The 22,171-nt window shown below is 48.9% G+C and overlaps 3 protein-coding genes and 1 long non-coding RNA gene across 4 annotated transcripts; 3 read left to right on the plus strand and 1 right to left on the minus strand.

Annotated features, from left to right (window-relative positions):
- Positions 1 to 31: 31 nt before the first annotated feature.
- Positions 32 to 1,321, plus strand: LOC101757572 (probable CCR4-associated factor 1 homolog 11). Its single transcript, XM_004966568.2, has one exon. It carries the CDS (start codon positions 255 to 257, stop codon positions 1,182 to 1,184), a length of 930 nt encoding a protein of 309 aa, XP_004966625.1. The 5' UTR covers positions 32 to 254; the 3' UTR covers positions 1,185 to 1,321.
- Positions 1,322 to 1,560: 239 nt separating this feature from the next.
- On the minus strand, positions 1,561 to 4,040 carry LOC101778925. Its single transcript, XM_004964429.3, has 2 exons — positions 2,691 to 4,040; positions 1,561 to 2,013 (listed from the first exon to the last, which is right to left on the minus strand). Exon 1 carries the CDS (start codon positions 3,890 to 3,892, stop codon positions 2,735 to 2,737), a length of 1,158 nt encoding a protein of 385 aa, XP_004964486.1. The 5' UTR covers positions 3,893 to 4,040; the 3' UTR covers positions 1,561 to 2,013; positions 2,691 to 2,734.
- A 6,921-nt stretch (positions 4,041 to 10,961) lies between these two features.
- Positions 10,962 to 13,651, plus strand: LOC101779335 (coiled-coil domain-containing protein 97). The gene is made up of 2 exons (XM_004964430.3): positions 10,962 to 11,729; positions 13,044 to 13,651. Exons 1-2 carry the CDS (start codon positions 11,028 to 11,030, stop codon positions 13,302 to 13,304), a joined length of 963 nt encoding a protein of 320 aa, XP_004964487.1. The 5' UTR covers positions 10,962 to 11,027; the 3' UTR covers positions 13,305 to 13,651.
- A 3,805-nt stretch (positions 13,652 to 17,456) lies between these two features.
- Positions 17,457 to 19,517, plus strand: LOC111256953. Its single transcript, XR_002677230.1, has 3 exons — positions 17,457 to 17,588; positions 18,741 to 18,899; positions 19,136 to 19,517. It is a non-coding gene; the product is annotated as an uncharacterized LOC111256953 (long non-coding RNA).
- The last annotated feature ends 2,654 nt before the right edge of the window (positions 19,518 to 22,171 follow it).

The raw sequence follows: 22,171 nt of genomic DNA on the forward strand, positions 1-22,171 counted from the left end.
CAGGTTGGAAACCCTAGACGAGTCCGGTTGTTCATCGGGCCACGGTGGTTTGTGGTTTCACCGGAGATTCAGAGGGGGAGAAGAAAGCAGGGTTGGAGCCGAGTTCGGAGTCCGAGTTCTGGTCCGCTTCGGCAATCCGAGGTCGGCACGCCCCGTATCGTGCGCCGCCGCCACCATAAAACCAGGACGCGGCCACGATCCATCCAACCCCACGAAGCGAACTTGACGAGCCGTAACCGCCGAGCCACGACACGATGCCCTCCCGCGACGGCGGCCCTGCCGTCATGCGCCCCCATCACCCGCCGCCGCGCAGCTTCGTGCACGTCGTGCCCGAGTACCACCACCCCACCCCCACCGCCATGTTGCCCTACGCGCAGAATCCCGCGCACCTGCTGTTCCCGAGCGCCGCCGCCAAGGCCGAGGTGCGCGACGTGTGGGCCGGGAACCTCGAGGAGGAGCTCAGCGCCATCGCGACGGTGCTGCCCTACTACCCCTGCGTGACCGTGGACACGGAGTTCCCCGGCGCCGTGCACGACGACCCGGCCACGCCGCGCTACCTCCGCGGCCCGCGCGAGAGCTACGCGCTGGTGAAGCGCAACGTCGACGACCTCAAGCTGCTCCAGGTCGGCATCGCGCTGTCGGGCGCCGCCGGCCGCTTCCCCGTCGCGTGGCAGTTCAACATCCGGGGCTTCAACCCCGCGCTGGACCCGCACGCCCCGGCCTCCGTCGCCATGCTCCGCGCTCAGGGCATGGACCTCGCCGCGCTGCGCGAGTTCGGCATCCGCCCCGCCGACTTCGCCGACGGCTTCTACCGCTGCGGCCTCGTCGGCTCCGGGCACCTCACCTGGGCCGCGTTCGCGGGCGCCTACGACTTCGCCTACCTCGCCAAGGCGCTCATCGGAGGCCGCCCGCTGCCGGAGACGCTCGACGGGTTCCACGCCCTGGTGCAGCAGCTCTTCGGGCCCAAGGTGCTCGACGCCAAGCACCTCGCCAAGTGCTGCGGCGTCCGAGGCGGGCTGAAGCAGGTGGCGGCGGCGCTCGGAGTCGAGCGCGCCGCCGGCCGCGCGCACTGCGCCGGCTCCGACAGCTTGCTCACCGCCGACGTGCTCCTGGCGATGCTCGATCGCTTCTTCAGGAACAGCAGCGTGCTCTCGCACGCCGGCACCATCGTAGACTTGGCATAGCTTGTACCTTGTTGCCGTAATCTTATTAGTGTAGTTTGTACTGCAGGCGTGCAGTGTTCAGCTGCTAAGTTGTACAAATTACTGTCATTAGGAAGTTAGCCTTTGATTAAAGACTTAAAAGGGGTTGCTTTTCTTTCTTTGCTCTGCATGTTGATTGTATTTTTTTTATCGACTGTCAATAACTAGAGCAACTGATGATTCAGTAATAGGCACAGGTCGATGACCTGAACAATTTTTACAAGTACTGTCAGACAGTATTGCCTAGAGCATTACAGAAACATCAGTCTGCATTACAAACCGGCCAGCATAAAATGCACCTGATCCTCGAGTGTCTATTTGCACGAGGAGAAAAAAAAATTACAGCAGAGAAGCAATGTATAACGAAACCTGATAGATTTCTCTTTCAACATATTGGGCTCTATGTTCTGTGAAATTTGCCATAAGAAACAGAGTACAATTTTTCTCTCAGTGCTACAGAAGACTTCCATATTGATCCTAAAAGAAACAGTGATTACAGAGTCTATTTCACGAGCTTAATGTGTTTAAGCACACTGCCATTGTAGATTACCAGGTGCAGTGTGCAAACAATTTCACAACACCACATAATCCTATAACACGCATTCAGTTATCCACATATATATCTACCAATTCAACAAGTATACCACTAAAAGTAGAAGCAGTAGCTATCTACTATAATCAAAACTTGGGTTGTTCCATGCATGCTTCTTCTGGAATTAAACAATTGGATAAGAGTAAGCTACCCAACTGAGTTTGCACATGGCAGATCTTTAACCCCATCTTCAAAACTTCAAGTTCCATCTAGAACCCACTGAAAACAAGTCATATGATGGACAGGATTGTCAGGGAGAAAACAACGGAATCTAATTATGTTTGAACTTTTGCAAACTGTACAGTATTTTCTTAACAAAAAACTGTTAATAATCAAGCATGAACATCTGGAGATGGACAGTTCTAGGAGTGTTTTCCCCCTTAAAAAAAGGTTCTTTTATTGTTTCCCAGTTTTAACAGATCAAAGGTTCTAGTTGGCTAGCAGCCTAGCACTAGATAAAAAACAAAAGAAACCTATGTAGATCCTCAATTATGCAAAAGACCAAGTCCATTTGCTATTCGAAATAAGCTCCAAAACACACTATAGGCTAAACTGACACAAAAATAATAGCTTCAGATAGGCAAACAGAAGATAACACAAATAAATAACTGAAAGAGACCCCTTTACTTTCCTTTTCTGTTCGGAATAGGAATTACACATCATTGGACTACTTTGCAGTCCCTCAGTTGAGCAACAAATCCTACCTCATATGTTTCCCACCTAACAGCAGCCTATATTACATTACATGATAACAAAAGTTGAACAATTATACTCCTTTCACTTTATTTTAAGTTGCTATCTGAACAAACAATAGAATCAACCTAATCCACGGCATCTATTCGGCATGCTCATTTCTCAAGTCAAATCCCCTGAACAATCAGAAGGTACATTCATACCTCAGATCAAGAAGAAAACAAATAATCCATCCATCCATTCGATTTCAACCCCGTGCCGGCTTTTGCAAAACCGCAGAGAGATACATTGCCGTCTTTGTGCTCCCTGTGCCAGCCTTCTCTCCTGTAACCCACTTCAGCTTCTTGTAACCAAACCTGCCAATGAGCCTCACAACCACCTTCATCCGTTCCTCGCTGTGGCACATGTAGCTGTCAACCCAGAGCAGCCCACCGACGCGCAGCACCCTGTCGACATCGAACATGAAGAATTCCAGTGCCTCCTCCGTCCCCGCCTGCCCCAGCGCCGGCGCCCCGCCTTCGTCCAACGCGGTGGTCCCGACGTGCACGAGGTCGAACACCCCGTCGTAGAAGGGGAACCGGTGCGCCGGCGAGAGCAGCAGCGGGAACAGGCCCCTCGCCGCCACGAACTCGTTCATGGGCTTCCCGGCGTTGTCGAGCACGGTGGTGACGACGGTCACCCCGCGCTCCCTCATCCGGGCGGCGAAGTTGGCGGCGCCGCCGGCGACGTCGAAGCCGATCCGGATCTTAGTGGAGGCGGCGCCGCCGAGCCGCAGGACGTCGTCGATGAGGAACTCGTGGTCGTGGCGCGGTTTCACCCAGCGGCGGCTGTCGACGCCCATGTTGGAGGAAGGGAGCGGCGCGCGGGGACCCCGGGAGAGGCACCGGCGGCGGGGCAGCGGCTCGCAGCCCTTGGAGAGGAGGCGGTGCGGCAGGGTGGCGTTGCGCGGGCAGACACCGCGCGGCTCGTAGGAGGCGAAGGCCGACAGTAGCGCGAGCGTGGACGGGGAGCGGAAGCAGGCGTGCGCGACGGAGGCCGGCATGTGGGTGAGCCCCGTGCGCGCGTCGCGGCCGAGCGGGAGCGCGTGCGGGGAGAGGAAGAGGAGCAGCTCCGGGGGCAGGGCGGCGCCGTCCGCCGCCGCGCGGTGCGGGACGAGGTGGGTGGCGTCGATCTCCCGCGCGATGGCGGCCACCTGCATGGAGATGGCGGAGGCGGAGAGGTTGGCGGTGGCGGCGGCGGGAAGGGGGTGGGCGCGCGGGGAGAGGAAGGCGAGGAGCGCGAGGAGGTTGGTGGAGAGGAGGGAGAGGAGGACGAGGAGGTTGAGCAGCGCGGGGGAGCAGAGGCAAGCCAAGCCGCGCCGGCCGCCGCGCCGGGAGGACGCCACGTTCAGGGACACCGACCCCATGGCGCGGCGTCCAACGCTGCGCCGGCCGCGCGGGCCGGGGGCGGGCGGGGAGGCAAAACGCCGCCGGATTCGGACACGCGGGGGCAGAGGGAGGGCCCCGGACTGCGCCGGCGCGGCGGGCGGGCTGGGATCTCGGCCTCGGGGTCGGGGGCCGAGGGGGTTCGGGCTCGCCGCCTGCGCGCCGCCGGCCCGCGTTGGTTTTTTGCTCGGGGAGTGGAGAGCTTGAGCAGGGAGTGTCAAGCGTGCGAGCTGGGGATTGCGACAGTGAAGGTGGTGTGAAAGCTAGGCTTGTCGGTTCTCGGATGGCGAGGCTGCGGCCCATAATCCCGTGCCCAACATCCGGTTCAGCAGAACGATTTAGGGCCATGTTTAGTTCACCCCCAACTCCCAACTTTGGCACTATGCAAAAAGAAGATTCCCCATCACATCAAACTTGCGGTACATGCATGGAGTACTAAATGTAGATGAAATTAAAAACTAATTGCACAGTTTTGTTGTACTTTGCGAGACGAATCTTTTGAGCCTAATTAGTCAATGTTTGGACAATAATTCACAAATACAAACGAAACGCTACAGTGTGCTACAGTGCCAGCACAGTAATTTGGCACCTCCCAATTTAGCCAACTAAACAAGGCCTAGGGCTCGTTGGGTACGATCCAAATTCTCGTAGAAATGATTCAGTTCCAGATTCTCGCGTGAAACGTTTTCTACGAGAAACAGAATCACATGTTGGAATTGTTTGGCTGTCTGCCTAGATTCAATGCTGAAATGTTGAGAATACGGTGGAATAGACCAATATACCCTTAGACATGTGATTCCTTTTCTTCTGGGTAATAAAAGGGGTAATAAAAGTATAAAAAAATATTAGTGGTATTAATAAATCCATGGATCCTTTGATGGCCATCTAAAATATTACTGGTGTCATAATAAACTCATAATACATGCTTGGCCGTGTGAACATGTGAGATAAGACCAGTGGCATGGCAGACCCATAGGGGAGGTACGTAAGCAGGAACTGGAATCGCTGCGAAACTGAGTTATTGCCGTTTCGCGTGCCAACGAAGGAAATAAGACTGCGTTTGGCGCCGGTTCTGGTGATTCGCATGAGAAACGGAACCGATTCTGTACGCCAAACGTGCCCTTAGTTTAATCAGCTATTTCATACGGTCTCAACCACGGTGTCCATAAGGCTAGCCTCAGCGTGTTTCATTGCACAATCTGCATAGTTATCAAGATTAAAAACTAGGTAACTCTACCAGTTGAGTATCATGAGGATAAAACTCCTATCACATATAATGAACTTCTTCTCTCTCCCCATAAATACCTTGCCAAGTCAGCAAAATTGATAATGTGGCATGGAAATTAATACTATGAAACTCTCCCTAACACTCCCACTAAGACTAGCCTAAGTAGTGTTAATCTTGCTAAATCATCAAGACATCAGCTCTAAAAACTATACCCCAACCCATGATTTGTTGATGTGGGACCGTAATAAATTTTCTCTCCTTTCTCCGCGTGGGACATTGTAAAAGTGGTTTTGTGTGGAACACACCACACAAATCGATATTGTCTTGGACACATCTTAAAAACGCAGCTTGGTCTATAACATACACACCCAATAAAATAATCATTTTCGGTTTAGAGGAGGTGTACAAAGTCTATTTTACCCTTCAAGCCCACATGGCATATTCTTCTTCCTCTCCTCAGTCTTTATCCATTCTTCCCCTCTGCTGGCCTCTCTCTCCTCTCTCTGTACGCACGCTCTCCGTCCGTGCGTGATGCTCTGCTTTTCTCTTGTTGGCACGTAGTCGGGCTATCAGCTCCGTCGGGGCTGTCTCCTGCGGCACTGAGATTAAGAAAAAAGAAAGAGAGGATGAGAACTTCTACCAACAAGCAAATCGTACGTTGACGAGTACCTACATGGTTCCATGACAAAAAAAATTTCATCTTTGATGTGGACATGTTGGCTTTCTCGGTGACAAGGAATTCAAATATTTCATGAATTATTCAATATCATTGCGATTGCTTACCAGGGCTGGAGATATTTCCGAGTTTCCGACTGTTGATGGGCATCGGTGGACGCAGTGACGATGCCGGCAGCAGCGTCCGACGCGAGTTGGCCTGGTGCCTGTCATCGAGGAGGTGCTGGCTCATGGGGATCTCGTTGCAGCTGAAGCGGAAGCCCAGGTCCGCGCAAGCCATAAGCTCCTCGAGGTTGCGATCGTGAGGCACTGAGGCTCCTAGAGCGCAGGACGGGCCTAAGGAAGAAGATAACAGGTGGGTCCGAGGGTAAAATGATCTTTTTACACCTCCGCTCAACTAAAAATAATTATTTTACTCAGTTGAATTTGTTGCAGATCAAACCGCGCTTTTACGGTGTCTTGAAGACAATCGAATTTTACAATGCGTTCCACACAAATACATGCGAAATGGTGGAGAGTTAGGACTAACCTAAACTTAAACTTAGGATTCCTGAGTCAGATTCTATATTCGTAGGGCTTGGATTTTCTTTCGGTAGTTTCTGTATAACCGTCAATTTTATACATTTATACATTGTTCTTATATGATTCCACTACTTTTTATATTGGAAAAAAAACCATCTCCCATTCTACTTTATAGATGTTGTTTCGGAAAACCATAACCATAATGTTGTTCAAATTCCGTAAGACATGCAGCCGGACTTTGTAGGTTTAATTTGATAAGTGCCATTAAGCAACACAGGTGTACGTACGCGTGTCTACATGTCAAATCCTTGTGGAGATTTAGAAAAATTCAAACCGTTGCTGAGAAGGTTTGTATAGTTTTCTTTTTACGGTCAACGGGGGGGAAGGCTCCCCCACTTGATTTTTCATTGCATCTTCGTATTGTGTTGTGTGCTCTAGCTGTGATTACATGGGATTGAGAATCATACACCAGGTCTCAACTACGTGTGCATCTGGATGTGAGAGCCGTGAGGCCCAGAGCCGTGGGGTCCTGTCCATCGAACACGACGCTGTTCCGGTGCTTCCATATGTGCCAGCAGCAGCAGAGGAAGAGGAACACCGTTCGGTGCAGCTGGGGGAGAGTGGACGGTAGTGGCGTGTTCCAGAGCTCCTTGACCTGAGCTCCGTCCAGGCTTGTGGCGCCGATGCGCCTCCAGAAGGCCGAGGCAGTAGGGCAGGTAAAGATGATATGGTCTGCCGTCTCATCGTGGTGGCCGCACAGCTCGCAAGACGCATCCTGGACGATGTTCTTCTTCCTCAGGTTGTGGCGGCATTGTATCCGTTCCTGGACGAGCAGCCAGATGAAGAATTGGACGCGCGGTGGGGCGCGGTTCCTCCAGATGAACTTGGCGAACGGGCACGGCTCCGTCGCTGCAGCGGCCTTTAGGGTGCGGTATCGCAGCGATGTCTTCAGCTGTCCTTTCGCATTATGTAGCGGGCAGTGCCGGATGTTGTCGCCGTCGCCCAGCCGGGCGTGTTTCAGGAGCTGATCAAGTTTTTCACGGTCAGCAGCCCCTGTACGGGTGAGCCTTGGCTGGAGGAAGGCGTCGATGTTTCCTTGTAGCACATCTCTCACAGAGACACTTGGATGGGTGGCGTGGCTGTGGAGTGCAGGCAGGCTTTGTGTTAGGGGTCCCGTGGCGAGCCAAGAATCTTCCCAGAAGGACGTGCTGGCACCGTCTCGGACTTGAACGGTGGTCATGGTGCGGTAGGCCGGGAGCAATGCACACAAGGACGCCCAGTGACTGCCCACGACGTCGCCCTCCAGTGTGATCATGTTGATGTGCCGGCGCACCCATTGTGCCCACGCCGAGCTCGCCGGATTGAACAGCCGATGCAGCAGCTTGAGAAGGACGCACTGGTTCTGGACGCCCAAATCCTTTAGGCCAAGGCCACCTTGCTCGCGCGGCACACAGACATTTTCCCAAGCTACCAGGCACTGCGCTCCGCTTGCCTTCTCATCCCCAGTCCACAGAAATGTTCTGCGTTTCGCGTCGAGTGCCTCCAGGGCCCCTTTTGGGAGCTCCATAGTGCACATAGCATATATCAGAAGGTTGCCCAGGACGGCATCCGCAAGCACCGCTCGCCCCATGGTGTTCAGCAGGGCTGCTTTCCATCCGGCTAAATACTTGTCCGCGCGGCTGATCGTTGGTAGGAGCGCGGTTAGCCGCACCTTATCATGTGACAGTGGCAGCCCGAGATAGGATTGAGGAAAATTGTCTTCTCTGCACTGGAGAGTGGAGAGGCAGTGAGTACCGTGGGGTCGACGTGCATTGGCACAACCGTGCTCTTGCTGGTTGATCTTGGGTCCTGTCGCCGTGGCGAAGGAGTCCAAAAGAGCGCGCAGGCGATCCACTGATTCTGTGTCTGCTCTCACCACGATTAGCGTATCATCGGCGTACTGCAGCACTGGGCAGGGTTCACCAGGTGACAGTGGGTGTGCAACTCCACCGTCTGCTTGTATCAGTCGTTGCAGCACATCAGCCACGAGCAGGAAGAGGTAGGGTGAAAGGGGATCCCCTGCCGTAGCCCTCGCCGGCAGGGGAACCATGGACCGGGGCATCCATTCACTAGTATGGCGGACCTTGAGGTGTGCAGCAAGTTGTGGATCCATGAACACCATTGTTCCGGGAATCCTCTGGCTCGCAGGACATCCTATAGCTGCTCCAGTTCACTGTGTCGAATGCCTTGGCGAGTTTGAAGACGAAAGTTGGTGCCCGGCGTTTGTGGCTGCACTGTATGATCTCCAGGGTGTGAATGAATGCTTTTGATATGCAGCCGTCAGCGCCAAGGGAACGGGTTCCCTAATAAGGCACTTAGAAGGTACTTACAAGCAGGGTCCGCCTGCTTAAAAGGGGCTTCCCTCTTTGAGAAGCCCAAATAAGAAGGTAGGTTTGGGAACCCGAGGCTAAGGAAGGATCATGAAAATATCGCGCTTGCTTGGCGAGACCCACAAATGATCCACATAGCAAGAATAGGACGCACCTGGTGAGGCCTCCCGGAAAGGCCCCCCGGAGGCCCCTGGGAAGGCTCCCTTTGAGGCGAAGCAAGCGGTAGCGTATCCTGACGGGGGAAGGGAACGGCAGTCGAGGCAAGCCGTTAGTAGGCGCCCTGTCCCCGTAAAAACATCATAATCACGGTTGATGGGACGCTCCTGAGAGCCTCTGGGACCAATGGTCTCACCCGTCCCGTCCCGTAGGCGGCTGGCACCGCCCTCATGTCAAGAGCGCCCTACCACGCTCCCGGCCACCCTCTGCCAAGGAGGCGGGCCCACATTGAGGACCTAGGAGGTGGCAACTGGCCTCCTGAGGACTCTGTCAGAAGGGTAGACCCTGCACTAGGGACCCGGGAAACGGCGAAGGGCTCCCGGGAAGGTCCCTGGAAGCTTCCCGGGACGGTGGGTCCGAGCTGAGAGAAGCAAGGATTACCAAAGTAAGATGGTAAAATGTAAGATTGACATATAGAGAACTTGGACGGGATGCTCCGACGCTGTGTGGATCAAGGCAAAAGGCAAAGTAGCGTCAGGGCAAATGGATGGCGCGTCAGAGGAACTGTAGCAAGGAGGGTGGTCATTGGGCCGCCGCGTTCACACACACAATGTAAAGGGATGGATTGGGATGCAAGGCTCATCCCAACCCCAATCAGTCCCCCATGGACCTAGCCTATAAAAGACTGGCTCTTGTACAAACAAGACAAACAACTCTAGCAACACAATACACAGGACGTAAGGTGTTAAGCTTTCGAGCGGTCTGAACCTGTCTAAAAACTTTCTTAGCAAAATAATATACTAATTCCCATAAACGCCTCTCGAACCCCTACGCACGAACTAACCCCAGGCCGTATCTCTAAAAGGGGGTCCCATCGGATCCCTGCTCTCGGTGCTTGACCACCATCAGCAGCGCCCTTGTAGGAACCCCGTCTGGTTGACGATCAATGCAGGGAGCTGTCTCTGAAGGCGTGTGGTGAGCATCTTCGACGCAATCTTGACATCACAGTTCTGCAGACATATGGGTCTGAACGCGCCCACCGCTATTGCTCCAGGTACCTTCGGCAGGAGGACAACATAGGCGCGGTTGACCCTTTCCAAAGGTTTGTATAGTAACGTCCCTTCTACTTCATCCAAGTTTTAAAAAGTATAAGTATTAAGATACGATTGTTTACCATTACAATTAGGAATTGTCATCTCTATTGTAATTGTGGTAGTATGAAAGAAGGTACTCCCTTCATTCTAAATTGTAGGTTGTTTTGGCTTTTCTGATGTTTGCATGTATCTAAACATACAATATATTTAGTATGCCTAATAAAAACTACGCACCTAGAAAAGCTAAAACAACCTACAATTTGGAACGGAGGGAGCAGTCCACGAGGGTTTCATTAGCTAGTATTTTGATGAAGACAAGAGTTAAATGATTCTTGATCTTAATAAAATCAAGGTAAGTACGAAGAGCGAAGTTGCAAAGGAATGGTTGTTTACGGCTTCGTGATAGTCAAATATATGGTCATGAGGGACATGGTTTCACGAGCCTTTTACTGCATGGTAGCAAGAGAGCATCATCTCCTCCATATTTGCATATTGGATGACTGCAAATGAGTTGCTGACAGGATGAGCCTTGTATATGCTAGCAGCTAAATTGTGAAAAGAGAGACGATGAATCAATATCCTACACGATCTTTTGGAACCAAGAGACGCATGTGACGATGTAAATCAGTTTTGTACAATGTTTACCTCCATGCCCAAGGACAAATGCTAGCCTTTCCTCTTTGCTGATGAGAGCAGGAGAAGTCACGCTCTCGCCGACCCAGGATTTACCGTCACTGGCATGCGGCAAACTGACCGCCGCCGGTGCGCGTTTCACCCAGCCGCCGGGCGAGCGTTCACGTGACCAACTGACCCGTGACCACCCTGACACCGACCGGTCGGACAACGTCTTGGCTGGGCTTCGCTGGGCCGATCGCGCGCGCACGCTTTTCCCTCACAGAACCCCCCGACCCAACCGGGAGCCGAAGCCCACTCGAACCGCACCATACTCAGGCCCAACCCAGTCGCCGCCCAACGCCTAACCCACCGGCGGTGCCCAAATCCTCTCGATTTCTCGAGCCCCCCCGGCGGGGACGCCGCGCCACGCATCCCCCCACGGCAGCCCGCAGCAGCCATGGAGCCCGCGGCGATGGACCGCATCGCCACCCGCCTCTCCGCCGTCGAGGGCCTCTACTTCCCCTCCTCCTTCCTCTCCTCCTCCTCCCCCTCCTCCGCCGCCGCCCCTCCCTCCCCGCCGCGTCGCCAGGCGGAGCTCCGCGCGCTTCTGGCCCGCGACGCGCCGCTCTTCCTGGAGCGGTACGGCGCCGCGCTGTCGGCCGACGAGCTCGCCGCCTTCGACGCGCTCAGCCCGGACTACGAGGTCGACTGGCACCTGCGCCGCCTCCGCGCCGCCGCGGCGGGGGCGCCCCCGCCCGCGGCGCAGGTGCGGAACCGGCGCCGCGCGTACCTCGACCGCCTCGTCCGCGAGGGGGAGTACTTCTCCGAGGAGGCCATGCGGGAGCGGGAGCCCTACCTGCACCACGAGTACCTCGGGAGGTTCCAGGACCCGCTCGGCAGGGCCATGGCGCGGCCCGGGGAGAGGTGGTCCGAGACGCTGATGCGCAGGGCGGAGGAGGCGGTCATCGTGGAGAAGATCCGCGGGGAGCAGATTAGGAGAGGGGTTGATCCCAGCGAATGGGTCGGTGGTGGCCCTGAGGAGGCGATGCAGGAGCAGGAGGAAGAGGAGGAAGAGGAAGAAGAAGAGGAAGAGGAGGACGAAGAAGAGCAGAGCATGAAGGAAAAGGAGACAGAGGTCGTGAAGCCCATTGCGACTGAGGTTTGCATCCTGCCGATTATGATATTGTCTAAATTTTCTACTTGATTGTACTTGTTCTATTCGGGCTGTAAATTGTTTGTAGTTGATTCAGTGGTCGGGGGATTGCATGCTTGTGTACACTAATTCGAAGTCGATTTTTTTTTATGAAAGGATGTAACACTGTTACTGATATGCTTCATCTAGGGAGTTAACTACAAATTTTGAAAACAAAAAGCCTATCAGCCCATCCTTGTTATGAAGGAATGGAAACCTAGTCTTGCTTTGCAACTTATGCTATGTGAATTCAGACACTAGTTTTCGTTTGCAACTTTGGGCCACGTGGAGTACCATGATCTGGAAAATTATCTAATTTAAAGAAGCTGGTATGCACCCAGATTGATGATAAGTTGTGGCTGATTATTTTTTTCCATATCAGTTTTAGATTGAAGGCTTTAGCTTTTAGCCATAAGTTATGTGTGGTAATGGTGATCATTGTTTCAATGGTGAATGGTATTCTTTTGACAGACAAGATGCTCTGACTCTGAGGTTTCTCTAAATAGATGCCTATCATGCTCTTTGTTTCATCTGATAGAGGAAGAAATTAAAAAAAAAATCGAAGACACCTTTTTTCTTTTTGAAGCTGTGTATGGCAGATAAGTTCTCTGAATTCCCCCTAAATAGAATCCACCATGTATCTGAGTGCTGGCTGTAATTGTACTCTATGTTTCATGCGATAAGGAGGAAATCCACACACACACAAAGCTGTGTATGACAATGTCAAACTGCTAGTTGTTCAACTCTTGTTGTACACGATAAAAGTGCTTTGTAAGAAGCTTAAATTACTAGTTTTTTTTGGTGGAATATTATACACAGATTCTTGCATTAACCTCTGGTTTTACTTGTGATCCAACTTCTGCCTCGGAATTCCTTTTGCGCTGAACTCTGTGTTGACTTTACTTCTTAGTTTTGTGCAATGGTGTTGGCCTCTATGGCTTGAAGGAAACATGCATAATGATATAATCTTTCTTGCCTATGGAAAAACATAGCCTGAGGGTTCAGGTTCAGTTTCATGGTTTTTTTTTTTGCCTAGTATGCATGCTAAGATAACATGATGATACATGTGTAAAGAAACTGTTTGCTCATGTAGAAACTTGATTAATGCAGTTCATAATTAAAGCATATTTTGTGACCTCTATGACGTCTGGCATCCTCCATTTCTTATTTGACCTACTTAGAAGTCAGGATTGCCTCTGAATTTAGTTATCTCGGTGTGGTTCTTCCTTTTTTATGCATTGCCCTAGCATGATATGAATTTCTTCCTTGACATATTTGCAGGTTGTTGCCAATGAGTCTGCCCCCATGGACTCCAGCAATGGTAGAGGTTCGGCTGCAGGGACTTTCAACCAAACGTTGTCTTGTGAAGAAATGCAGGATCAGCTGGAACAATTCACATATGTGATGCAACAAAAGTTCCTGACTGGTGAAGACACTGAGCATATGGACTATTCTCAGATCGATAATGATGAGATGCTGGATGACCATTGGTCCAGGGAAGCCAACTACGATGCAGAGGAGAAGTATTTCGAAGAAGATTAGCAAACGACAGGATGCTGTTGCTTTCAGAGAAGCAATGCAGCAACATCTGTGCTGTTCGTGTTGGGACATCTTACACTCTCTTAGTTTGTACATACATGTATTGTCTTTGATGGTGCTCTGTTCTGTCCGTGCAATAGTTAAATCTCATAACCTATTTCTGATCAGAGCCAGTTTAGTTTCATGCGGACATGGAGCAATTTTGTCATTTTCACTTCTTATAGAGATAGCTTATGTTAGTTGTTTGTTGGATATGTTAGTTGTTTGTTGGAAAAAGTTCATTTTACTCTCCTCACCTATCCACTTTGTTCGCTTAACCCTCTGAATAAAATTTAGGTTCACTTTGCTCCCCTACAGTACTTCATTTGGTCCAATCTACCCTCCAATTAGATTTTTCTTTTTTTCTCTTCATGTATGAGTTGAATTTTGAGTTCAAATTTTGTGAGTGGATATAAAATATAATGCTTTATGTTAAAAAATTATACTAAGAATTTTTCATAATTATTTTTATAGGTCTTAGATATACAAAACTGTATGAAAAGTAATCATAAAAAATTGCTAATGTATTTTTATAACGTAGAGCATCATGTTACAAGTCAAATAGCAAAATCGGAAATTAAAACTCAATGTGAAGAATAAAAAAGAAAAATATAATTAGGGGGTAGATTTGCTTCCAAAGCCAGGTCATCCCATCACTCGCGCCAATGTTGGCCTCGTCGCCTCTGGCTCCCGCGGCGGTCGCTATGCCGTGGTCACTCTCAACCCTGATCCGAGCGGCAAGCGGTACATCCTCCGGTTGCACCACGAGAAGACTGGGCTGTGGCGCAGGAAGATCGTGTCACGGTCACGGAAGATATTACATGGCAAACATTGCCTGGATCGATCTCCGGAGGGCTGTTGTGGTCTGCGACGTGCTTGACAATGACCCTGTCGCCTGTTACATCCCATTGCCTGAGCCATTGAATGATAGAAACAAGGGGTACCTGGAATCACCTGCCGATCCCTGTTTTTTCCGGGATATTATAGGAGGACAAAATTTGATAAAGTTTGTAGAGATTGAATATCGCCATGAGCGCTTCACTTCTTTTGGTGGATGGAGAGCTGTCACATGCAGCTGGACATTTGGTTCAAAGAATTGGTGCACGGATAGCGTGGTTGATTTTGAAGATGTATTAGAAAACAGTGGAGGTATGCTGTCATTGCTAAGTCCGGACAGGAGGAGGGGGGTAGAGTCGAAGAACACCCCACCACTGTGTGTCCTGTTCTGTGCGACAGTGACAATGTTTTGTACCTGATGTCCAAGCCAAACCACAGAGGACCCAAAGGATCTGTGGTAGTTGTTGAAACATCAAAGAAAACACTGAAAGCAGTGACCCCGATGTCTGACGAGAGAGTCATAGGATATACACTGACCTATGTCCACTGTACATTCTCCAGCTGTTTCAATGGCATTGCAGGTATTTATGTCAAACTTATTTGCTTGTTAGTGCTGGCAACTTGTATGTGGTCTCATTCTCAATTTAGATTATGTTGGTATTGGCATATGTCGCATTTGAGATATAGCAGTCTTAAGACCATTTGATGAATCATGTTATAGATGCGTGGCCCAGGATGGAAGACCAAACCAGCAATGCATTTCTCAATCTATATTGGAAGGGATAATTTGTCAAAAGCAGTTGATAAGGATGTTATTTTGTCCTAGATCAAGGGAGACATTGATGTTTCTAACAAGTCTGTATTTCATGTAACCCCTTTCCAGTTTGTTTTTGTTCATAGTGTGATCAATGTTTGGTTTGCTGTGTCTACCTTGTGAAATCATTGAAACCCTGGTAAATCCAGCATGTCTAAAGTACGAGCTTTCTGATGCTTGTCTGCCATCACACTCATGTATTAGAGTAGGCTAAACTCTTGCATCAGCAAACTGGCAGAAATCTAAGTTACTATTGCCACAACGATTAGCTAAAGCCCCTAAATTATAACTACGTTGAGATTAATACTCTATGACACGAAAAACTTTACTATCAGTGTGTCTATGTCGTGAATTATATGATTCTAATGGCTTTCAGCTTGCTGATCATTTACTTATGAATTTTTCTGTTCATATCAGGTCAAGACATTTGATTATTGAAGGTTTCATTATGTTTATGAATGATACACAATTGGATTGCTCTAACCTGAGTGGCAAAGAAATTATCTTAACCATTTGCAATGTGGAATTTGAATGGTAAGCTATAAATTGAATGGTAATGACTCTTGCTGCTTCTCCTTTAACTCAATGATATAGTGGTGCGGCCTAGAGGGATATTATCACTTAAATAATCTAATTTTTTTTGTTAAATAGTATCCCAATGGAAGTGTGAAGGTTACAACTCTGAAAGAGCCAGATCACTTCCTTGGCTTCCATTTCAACGGATTTCTAGCTCATGTCACGAAAAATCTGATGCTCATGGAAAACATGTCAGGCTTGTAGGTTTCCTTTACCCTGCACCCTACGTTTCCCTACCCTTCATCCTACAGGTATGCTGAATGTATCGGATGGATGTATTTAATTTACGCATTGCGTACTTTTTTCCTCAGGCTTGAAGATGTATGGCTGTCGTACGGGCGAGTCAATGCAGTGAAGATCCGATGATCAGTACCAAGAGGGCTTTGACCCGGCTCAACGATGTCTGGAGTTTGGCGAACCTGCTTGCTGCTGCATGTTTTGTTTTCCAAATATGTTGATGTGCATGACATTAAATCCTCCCATCTGTGATGCGCATGGCATCAGACCCTTGTAATTCGTTTCTGTTGGCTGGAGAGTTGGAGAGTGTTTCAAATCTGAGCCTTTGTAGGTGCAATGAACATCAACTTGAGCGATGCAAAACTGTAATGTCCGGTGAAGACACTGAGCACATGGGCTACTCTCAGATCGATAATGACGAGACGCTGGATGACCATTGATCCAGGGAAGCAAACTATGATGCAGAGAAGTATTTTGAAGAAGATCAGCTCACGACAGGTTGCTGTTTTCGTATCTGAGAATCTTTGTCGCACCATCTGTGCTGTTCATGTTGGACACCTGTTACTGTTAGCATGTGCATATATGTTTTGTCGTTGATGGTGCTCTGTGACTTTGTCCGTGCAACAGTTGCATCTCATACCGCCATCCGCTCCTCCTCCTCCGACCCCTTCGGAGAAGAGATCTGCTACGACTACTTCGTCTACAGCGCCGACGGCACCGGCGGCTCGTCGCTCGACCTGCTCCCGGAACCAGGTCATCCCATCACTCGCGCCAATGTTGGCCTCGTCGCCTCCGGCTCCTGCAGCGGTGACTCTCAACCCTGACCATGAGAAGACTAGGCGGTGGCGCAGGAAGATCGTGTCGCGGAAGATGTTTCCGACAGAATCAGCTGGTGGCAAGGGGCTGGAGGAGGACGAGGCTCTTGATTTCACGTCCACCAAGGTAATCGCGCTCCAAGGCTCCAACATTGCCTGGGTCGACCTCCGGAGCGCTGTCCTGCTCTGCGACGTGCTCGACAAGGACCCTGTTGCCTATTACATCCCATTACCTAAGCCATTGAATGATAGAAACAAGGCGTACCTGGAATCACCCAGTGATCCGTGCTTTTACCGCGATGCTATAGGGAGACAGAATTCGATAAAGTTTGTAGAGATGGAATATCGCTTTGGTGCTGACTCCGCTCTTGCTGGATGGAAAGCCGTCACATACAGCTGGGCAATTGGTTCAAAGAATTGGTGCACGGACAGCATGGATGATATTGAAGATGTGTTAAAATGCAGTGGAGGGATGTTGTCGTCGCTACGTATGAACAGGAGCAGGGGGGTAGAGTTGGAGAACATTGCACCTCTGTGCTACCCTACTCTGTGTGACCATGACAACATTCTGTACTTGATATCCAAGCCAAACCGCAGAGTCCCCAAAGGATCAGTGGTGGTGGTTGACGCATCAAAGAAAACACTGAAAGCTGTGATCCCTATGTCTGACGAGAGAGGCATAAGATATGCACTGACCTTTGTCCACTGTACATTCTCCAAGTGCTTCAATGATGTTGGAGGTATCCATGCTGAAACTTATTTATTTGTTAGTATTGGCAACTTCTATGTCTTATCATTCTCATTCTCAATTAGATCATGTTGGTATTTGTCGCATTTGAGATATATTAGTCTTAATACCGTTTGCTGAGTCATGTTATAGATGGGTGGCCCAAGATGGAAGATCAAACCAGCAATGCATTTCTCGATCTGTATATTGGAGGGGAGAATTTGTTAAATGCAGTTGATAAGGTATGTTATGTTGTCCTAGATTCAGGGGAAACATTTGATGTTATTTGAAGACAGTTGGAATGTCATTAAATTCTGTTTATTCCTTGTAATAGTATTCTAATAATTATGTCTATTTCAATTTTCATGTAATTCTTTCCAGTCTGTTTTTGTTCCTCATGTGGTCAATGTTTGGTTTCCTGTGTGGGCCTTGTGTGATCATTGACGCACCGGTAATACCAGCACGTCCTGATTCATTAGTCTTCATTTTGTAGCAATAAAACTTTACTAGTCCTTTATCAAACTATCTAGATAGGTTGCATGCTGCATTGTGAAGCAACAATGCTTACATTTTGTGAGCAAGGAATGCCTCTTGTTATCACATAACTCGCTTAGCCATCATGCTGAATCACCTGTTATCCTCTCTGTTAGTCTGAAGGTGGTTTCTTTCCACAAACATTTGCTTTAAACATTCAAGCACTGGAACTGCATAAAAGAATGCTTACACAAACATTTAATATTGAAGTTCTAAATTTACAATAAATTCGGCTCTTTGGCTTGGAGCATATTCTAGAATCAGGTGATGTTGCATTGTGCCTTATTTTAGCACAGACTAGGTTTGGCAATGTCTTTTCCGTATGCAAAGAAGTATTGGGATTCTTCCACAGCAATGTGTCAACTGTATTGCAAATTGATATAGCAACTGCTATGGTTACTCCTGCTAAGATGAATTGTAGTCCTGCTATCAAATCCTCGAATTGCAGCATATATATGGTTTTCCCATACAGTACCGGCGCTATCTGATCCAATTCGGCGTGCAAAGGGAGTGCGTTGAGATGCGCTTGCAGACTGGACCCCAAACCAGCCATTGGCGTGTGAATTTCACCTGTGTAGCAGGGTTACAGTCCTAAAACAGCCTAGTGAATCAACCTTTTCACATTTCTTGACTTTGGTTGTCTGCTATTCCTTAGTGTGGGTTCATCTTGATTGGAAATGTGTGCTACATGCATTTGTTATGGCACTGCACGATTTAAACGTACATTTACCTACCTGAAAATTATATGTATGTATGTGTCTAAAATAGCTATATACATAAAAGTGTCCTGTGAGTAATGTGTGTCCTTGTACCTGTTTTTTTTTATTGTATTACTGACACATTTGCTTTTTATTTATTAGGTTTCAAGAAGATGCCCGTGATACAATGCCCCAACTCTTGGGGATGGAAGCAACGGGGAATCCCAAGATCCGTTTGGACTTTCAACACTTGAAACAGTACGATCTAATGCCATCACATCACCTGGGGTAGGCAGATTTTGTTGTTGATAATTTAGGAAGGTGAGTCAGAACTAATAGAAGCAACTTGATTTGGCATTTTCATGATTTGGAGTTGGCAGATGTAGTTGTTATCACTACCTCAAGAAGCTAATTTTATGTCTTAGAATGACCTTGAGTAGCTGCTAATAAGGAAATAAACACCCATTAGCATGAATGAAATGACATAACAGTTGATCTCTGTCATGAATTGTATGATTGTAAAGCTAATTTAACTTATGCATGTAATTTTTTCTCAGACTTGAAGATGTATCATGTATGGCTGGACTGCACAGAGAGTCAATGCAGTGAAGGTCTGATCGGCACTAAAGAAGAGAGGGGGTCATCGGCTGTTGGCCCGGCTGGACGTTTTGGAGTTGGCAGATGACGTCTGGGAGCTGTGTGCTGTGCTGTGCTCCACGTTTTTCTTCTGTTGTTTGTTTTGCTTGTTTTCAGTTTGGGGAGTCTGGCCCGGCTGGATGACGTGTGGATGGATGGATACCTTGACGCGGATGACATTAGAGCCTTGTCAATGATGCCGCATGGAATTAGACACATTGTAATTCCTTTCTGTCGGCTGGCCGCTGGAGGGTTGGAGAGAGTGTTTCAAATCTGAGATTTTGACTTTTGAGGTGTAATGAACATCAACTGGCCCAGCCCGACGTTGTTACATTGCTGACAGAGGGAACTGCCATCTATGTTGACCATGTTAACAAGCTAGATGACCATTGGTCCAGGGAATGGATTGGAAGCCAACTAGGATGCAGACAGGAACAGGATGCTGTTTTAGTATCTGAGAATCAGTGTCGTACCATCTGTGTTGTTCATGTTGGAAACCTGTTACTGCTAGCATGCACATACTCCATTGTCTCTGATGGTGCTCTGTCCGTGCAACGGTTCACGGTTGCATCTAATAACATATTAGTGATCAGAGGGCAGTTTAGTTTCATGCAAATATGGATCAATTTTGCCATCCCCCTTCCCCTCTTAAATGGAGGTATATGAGAGCTTGTTCGAAAAAAGGTATATGAGAGTGTTTGATCGCATCATTCTGATTTATGAGTAGTTCTGTAGTACTCGTGTTGCTGTTGAATGAGACACTCGGAAGCAACAATTTCAACCCCAACCCGAGCTGCAAGCGCTACATCCTCCGCGTGCACCGCGAGAAGACCGGGCGGTGGCGCCGGAAGATCGTGTCGCGGAAGCTCCTGCCGCCGGGGGACGAGGTCCTCGCCTTTCACCTCCACCAAGGCGGTCGCGCTCGGCAGCTCCACCACCGTCGTCGCCTGGGCCGACCTCCGGCGGGCCGTGCTGCTCGCCGACGACCCCGTCGCCCAGTACATCCCGCTGCCCGAGCCGCTGAACGACGGGAACAGGAAGCGCCTCGACACCATCTTCGACCCGTGCTTCTTCGGGGACGTCGTCGGGAGAGGCGACTCGATCAAGCTCGTGGATCGAGATGGAGTATCCCCAGACCCCATGGCGCTGCTGGCTTCGTCCCCGCCGGATGGATCGGAGAGCCGTCACGCGCAGCTGGACGGTCGGCTCCATGGACTGGAGCACCGACGGCGTGGTGAATTCCGACGACGTGACGAACGAAGAGCGACAGCGCAGGTCTGCTGCCATTGCTGTGTCTGGAGACGAACAGTGGAGTAGAGGTAGAGCCGGAGGAGGAGGACGTGCCATCGATGTGTGTCCCTGCTCTGTGTGATCGTGACAATGTTCTGTAGCTGATGTCCAAGTCGACGCGGAGAGGTTTCAAAGGATCGATGGTGGCTGTTGACACGGGGATCGGGGAAGGGGACCTTGGAAGGAGTGGCGCCGATGTCTCACGAGAGAGTCCTGGGATATGGATTGACATATATTGTCTGATCTGCATTATTCTCCGAGCACTAGCACTAGCTAGCCTGAGATGGATGATGCTGGTACTTGTGCACGTACCCATCTACGTATAATTCTATTTAGATAGTGTTTGGTTCGTGTTAAGGTAATGTAAACGCAAAGGGAATTAGATTACAGTGTATTTGGAGGTGGAATGGGTGATTGCCCTCTTTATTTGGTTGCACTCTGGTAACGTAATCAGATTACTGTGTGGGTGCTATATCTGATTACGGTGGGGGAGGAGGGGTAACAAGCTTGTATAGATATTATTTAGGTAAGAGATTCGATTACAATGTCAATTGATTACAAACCACCGCAACCAAACATATGTAATGGGATTCGTTACCTTCAGTAATCAGATTACGTTACATTTGAGCCAACCAAACACTACCTTAGTACTTTGTCCGTCCCAAAATGTAGATTGTTTTGGTTTTTTAATACATAGATTTTAGGGGTGTTTGGGAAACACCTGTTAAAGTTTAACACCTGTCACATCGGATATTTGGATGCTAATTAGGAGTACTAAACATAAGCTAATTACAAAACTAATTGCACAGATGGAGTATAATTCGGGAGACGAATCTATTAAGCCTAATTAGTCCATGATTTGACAATGTGGTGCTACAGTAACCATTTGCTAATGATGGATTAATTAGGCTTAATAGATTCGTCTCGCGAATTAGCACAAGGTTCTGCAATTATTTTTATAATTAGCTCATGTTTAGTCCTCCTAATTAGCATCCGAACATCCGATGTGATATTGTTAAAGTTTAGTACCTCGTATCCAAACAACCCCTTTGTTATGCATAAGGTTACATCTAGATGAATAGTAAAATCTATACACGTAGAAAAGCTAAAACGACCTCCATTCTGAAACGGAGGAAATAGCATTCATATAGTACTCGTGCAAATATAAGTCCATAGCAACTCTAAGGCATACCTTATTTGCCTCTATCTAAAATATGGTACTTAATGGAAAAATCATGCCAATTATATTAACCGGGACCAATTAGTAATGGACAATGCAATCGAGTCATTTATTGTGCCACATTAGTTCATGGCGTGAGTCCATATAGACTTATATTTAGATACAATTACCATCCCACATTGTTGTTGGAAAGACATAATGATGATCTTAATAATGTAGTCGAGTCTGGTGCTACCGCTGGTGGGCAGGTAATAAAATCGATAATGACCCTTGTGCATACATAATGGAGTTGAGCCTTTGCTTGGCTTGCCTCACTTGGTGAGGATATAAGCGTTGTTAGGGCGGGTGTGGGGGCATGTGCTCTCCTGATCCTTTTTACTAGCTCGTTTGTGCGGCGGAGCGCCGACTCATGAACGCCTGCTATCACTGCTTGTCGGCGGACAGGCAACATCACCGATGGCATCCAAGGTATTTGTGACTCAATGGC

This window comes from Setaria italica, chromosome IV (assembly GCF_000263155.2).
Source record: "Setaria italica strain Yugu1 chromosome IV, Setaria_italica_v2.0, whole genome shotgun sequence".
Classification (NCBI taxonomy): domain Eukaryota; kingdom Viridiplantae; phylum Streptophyta; class Magnoliopsida; order Poales; family Poaceae; genus Setaria; species Setaria italica.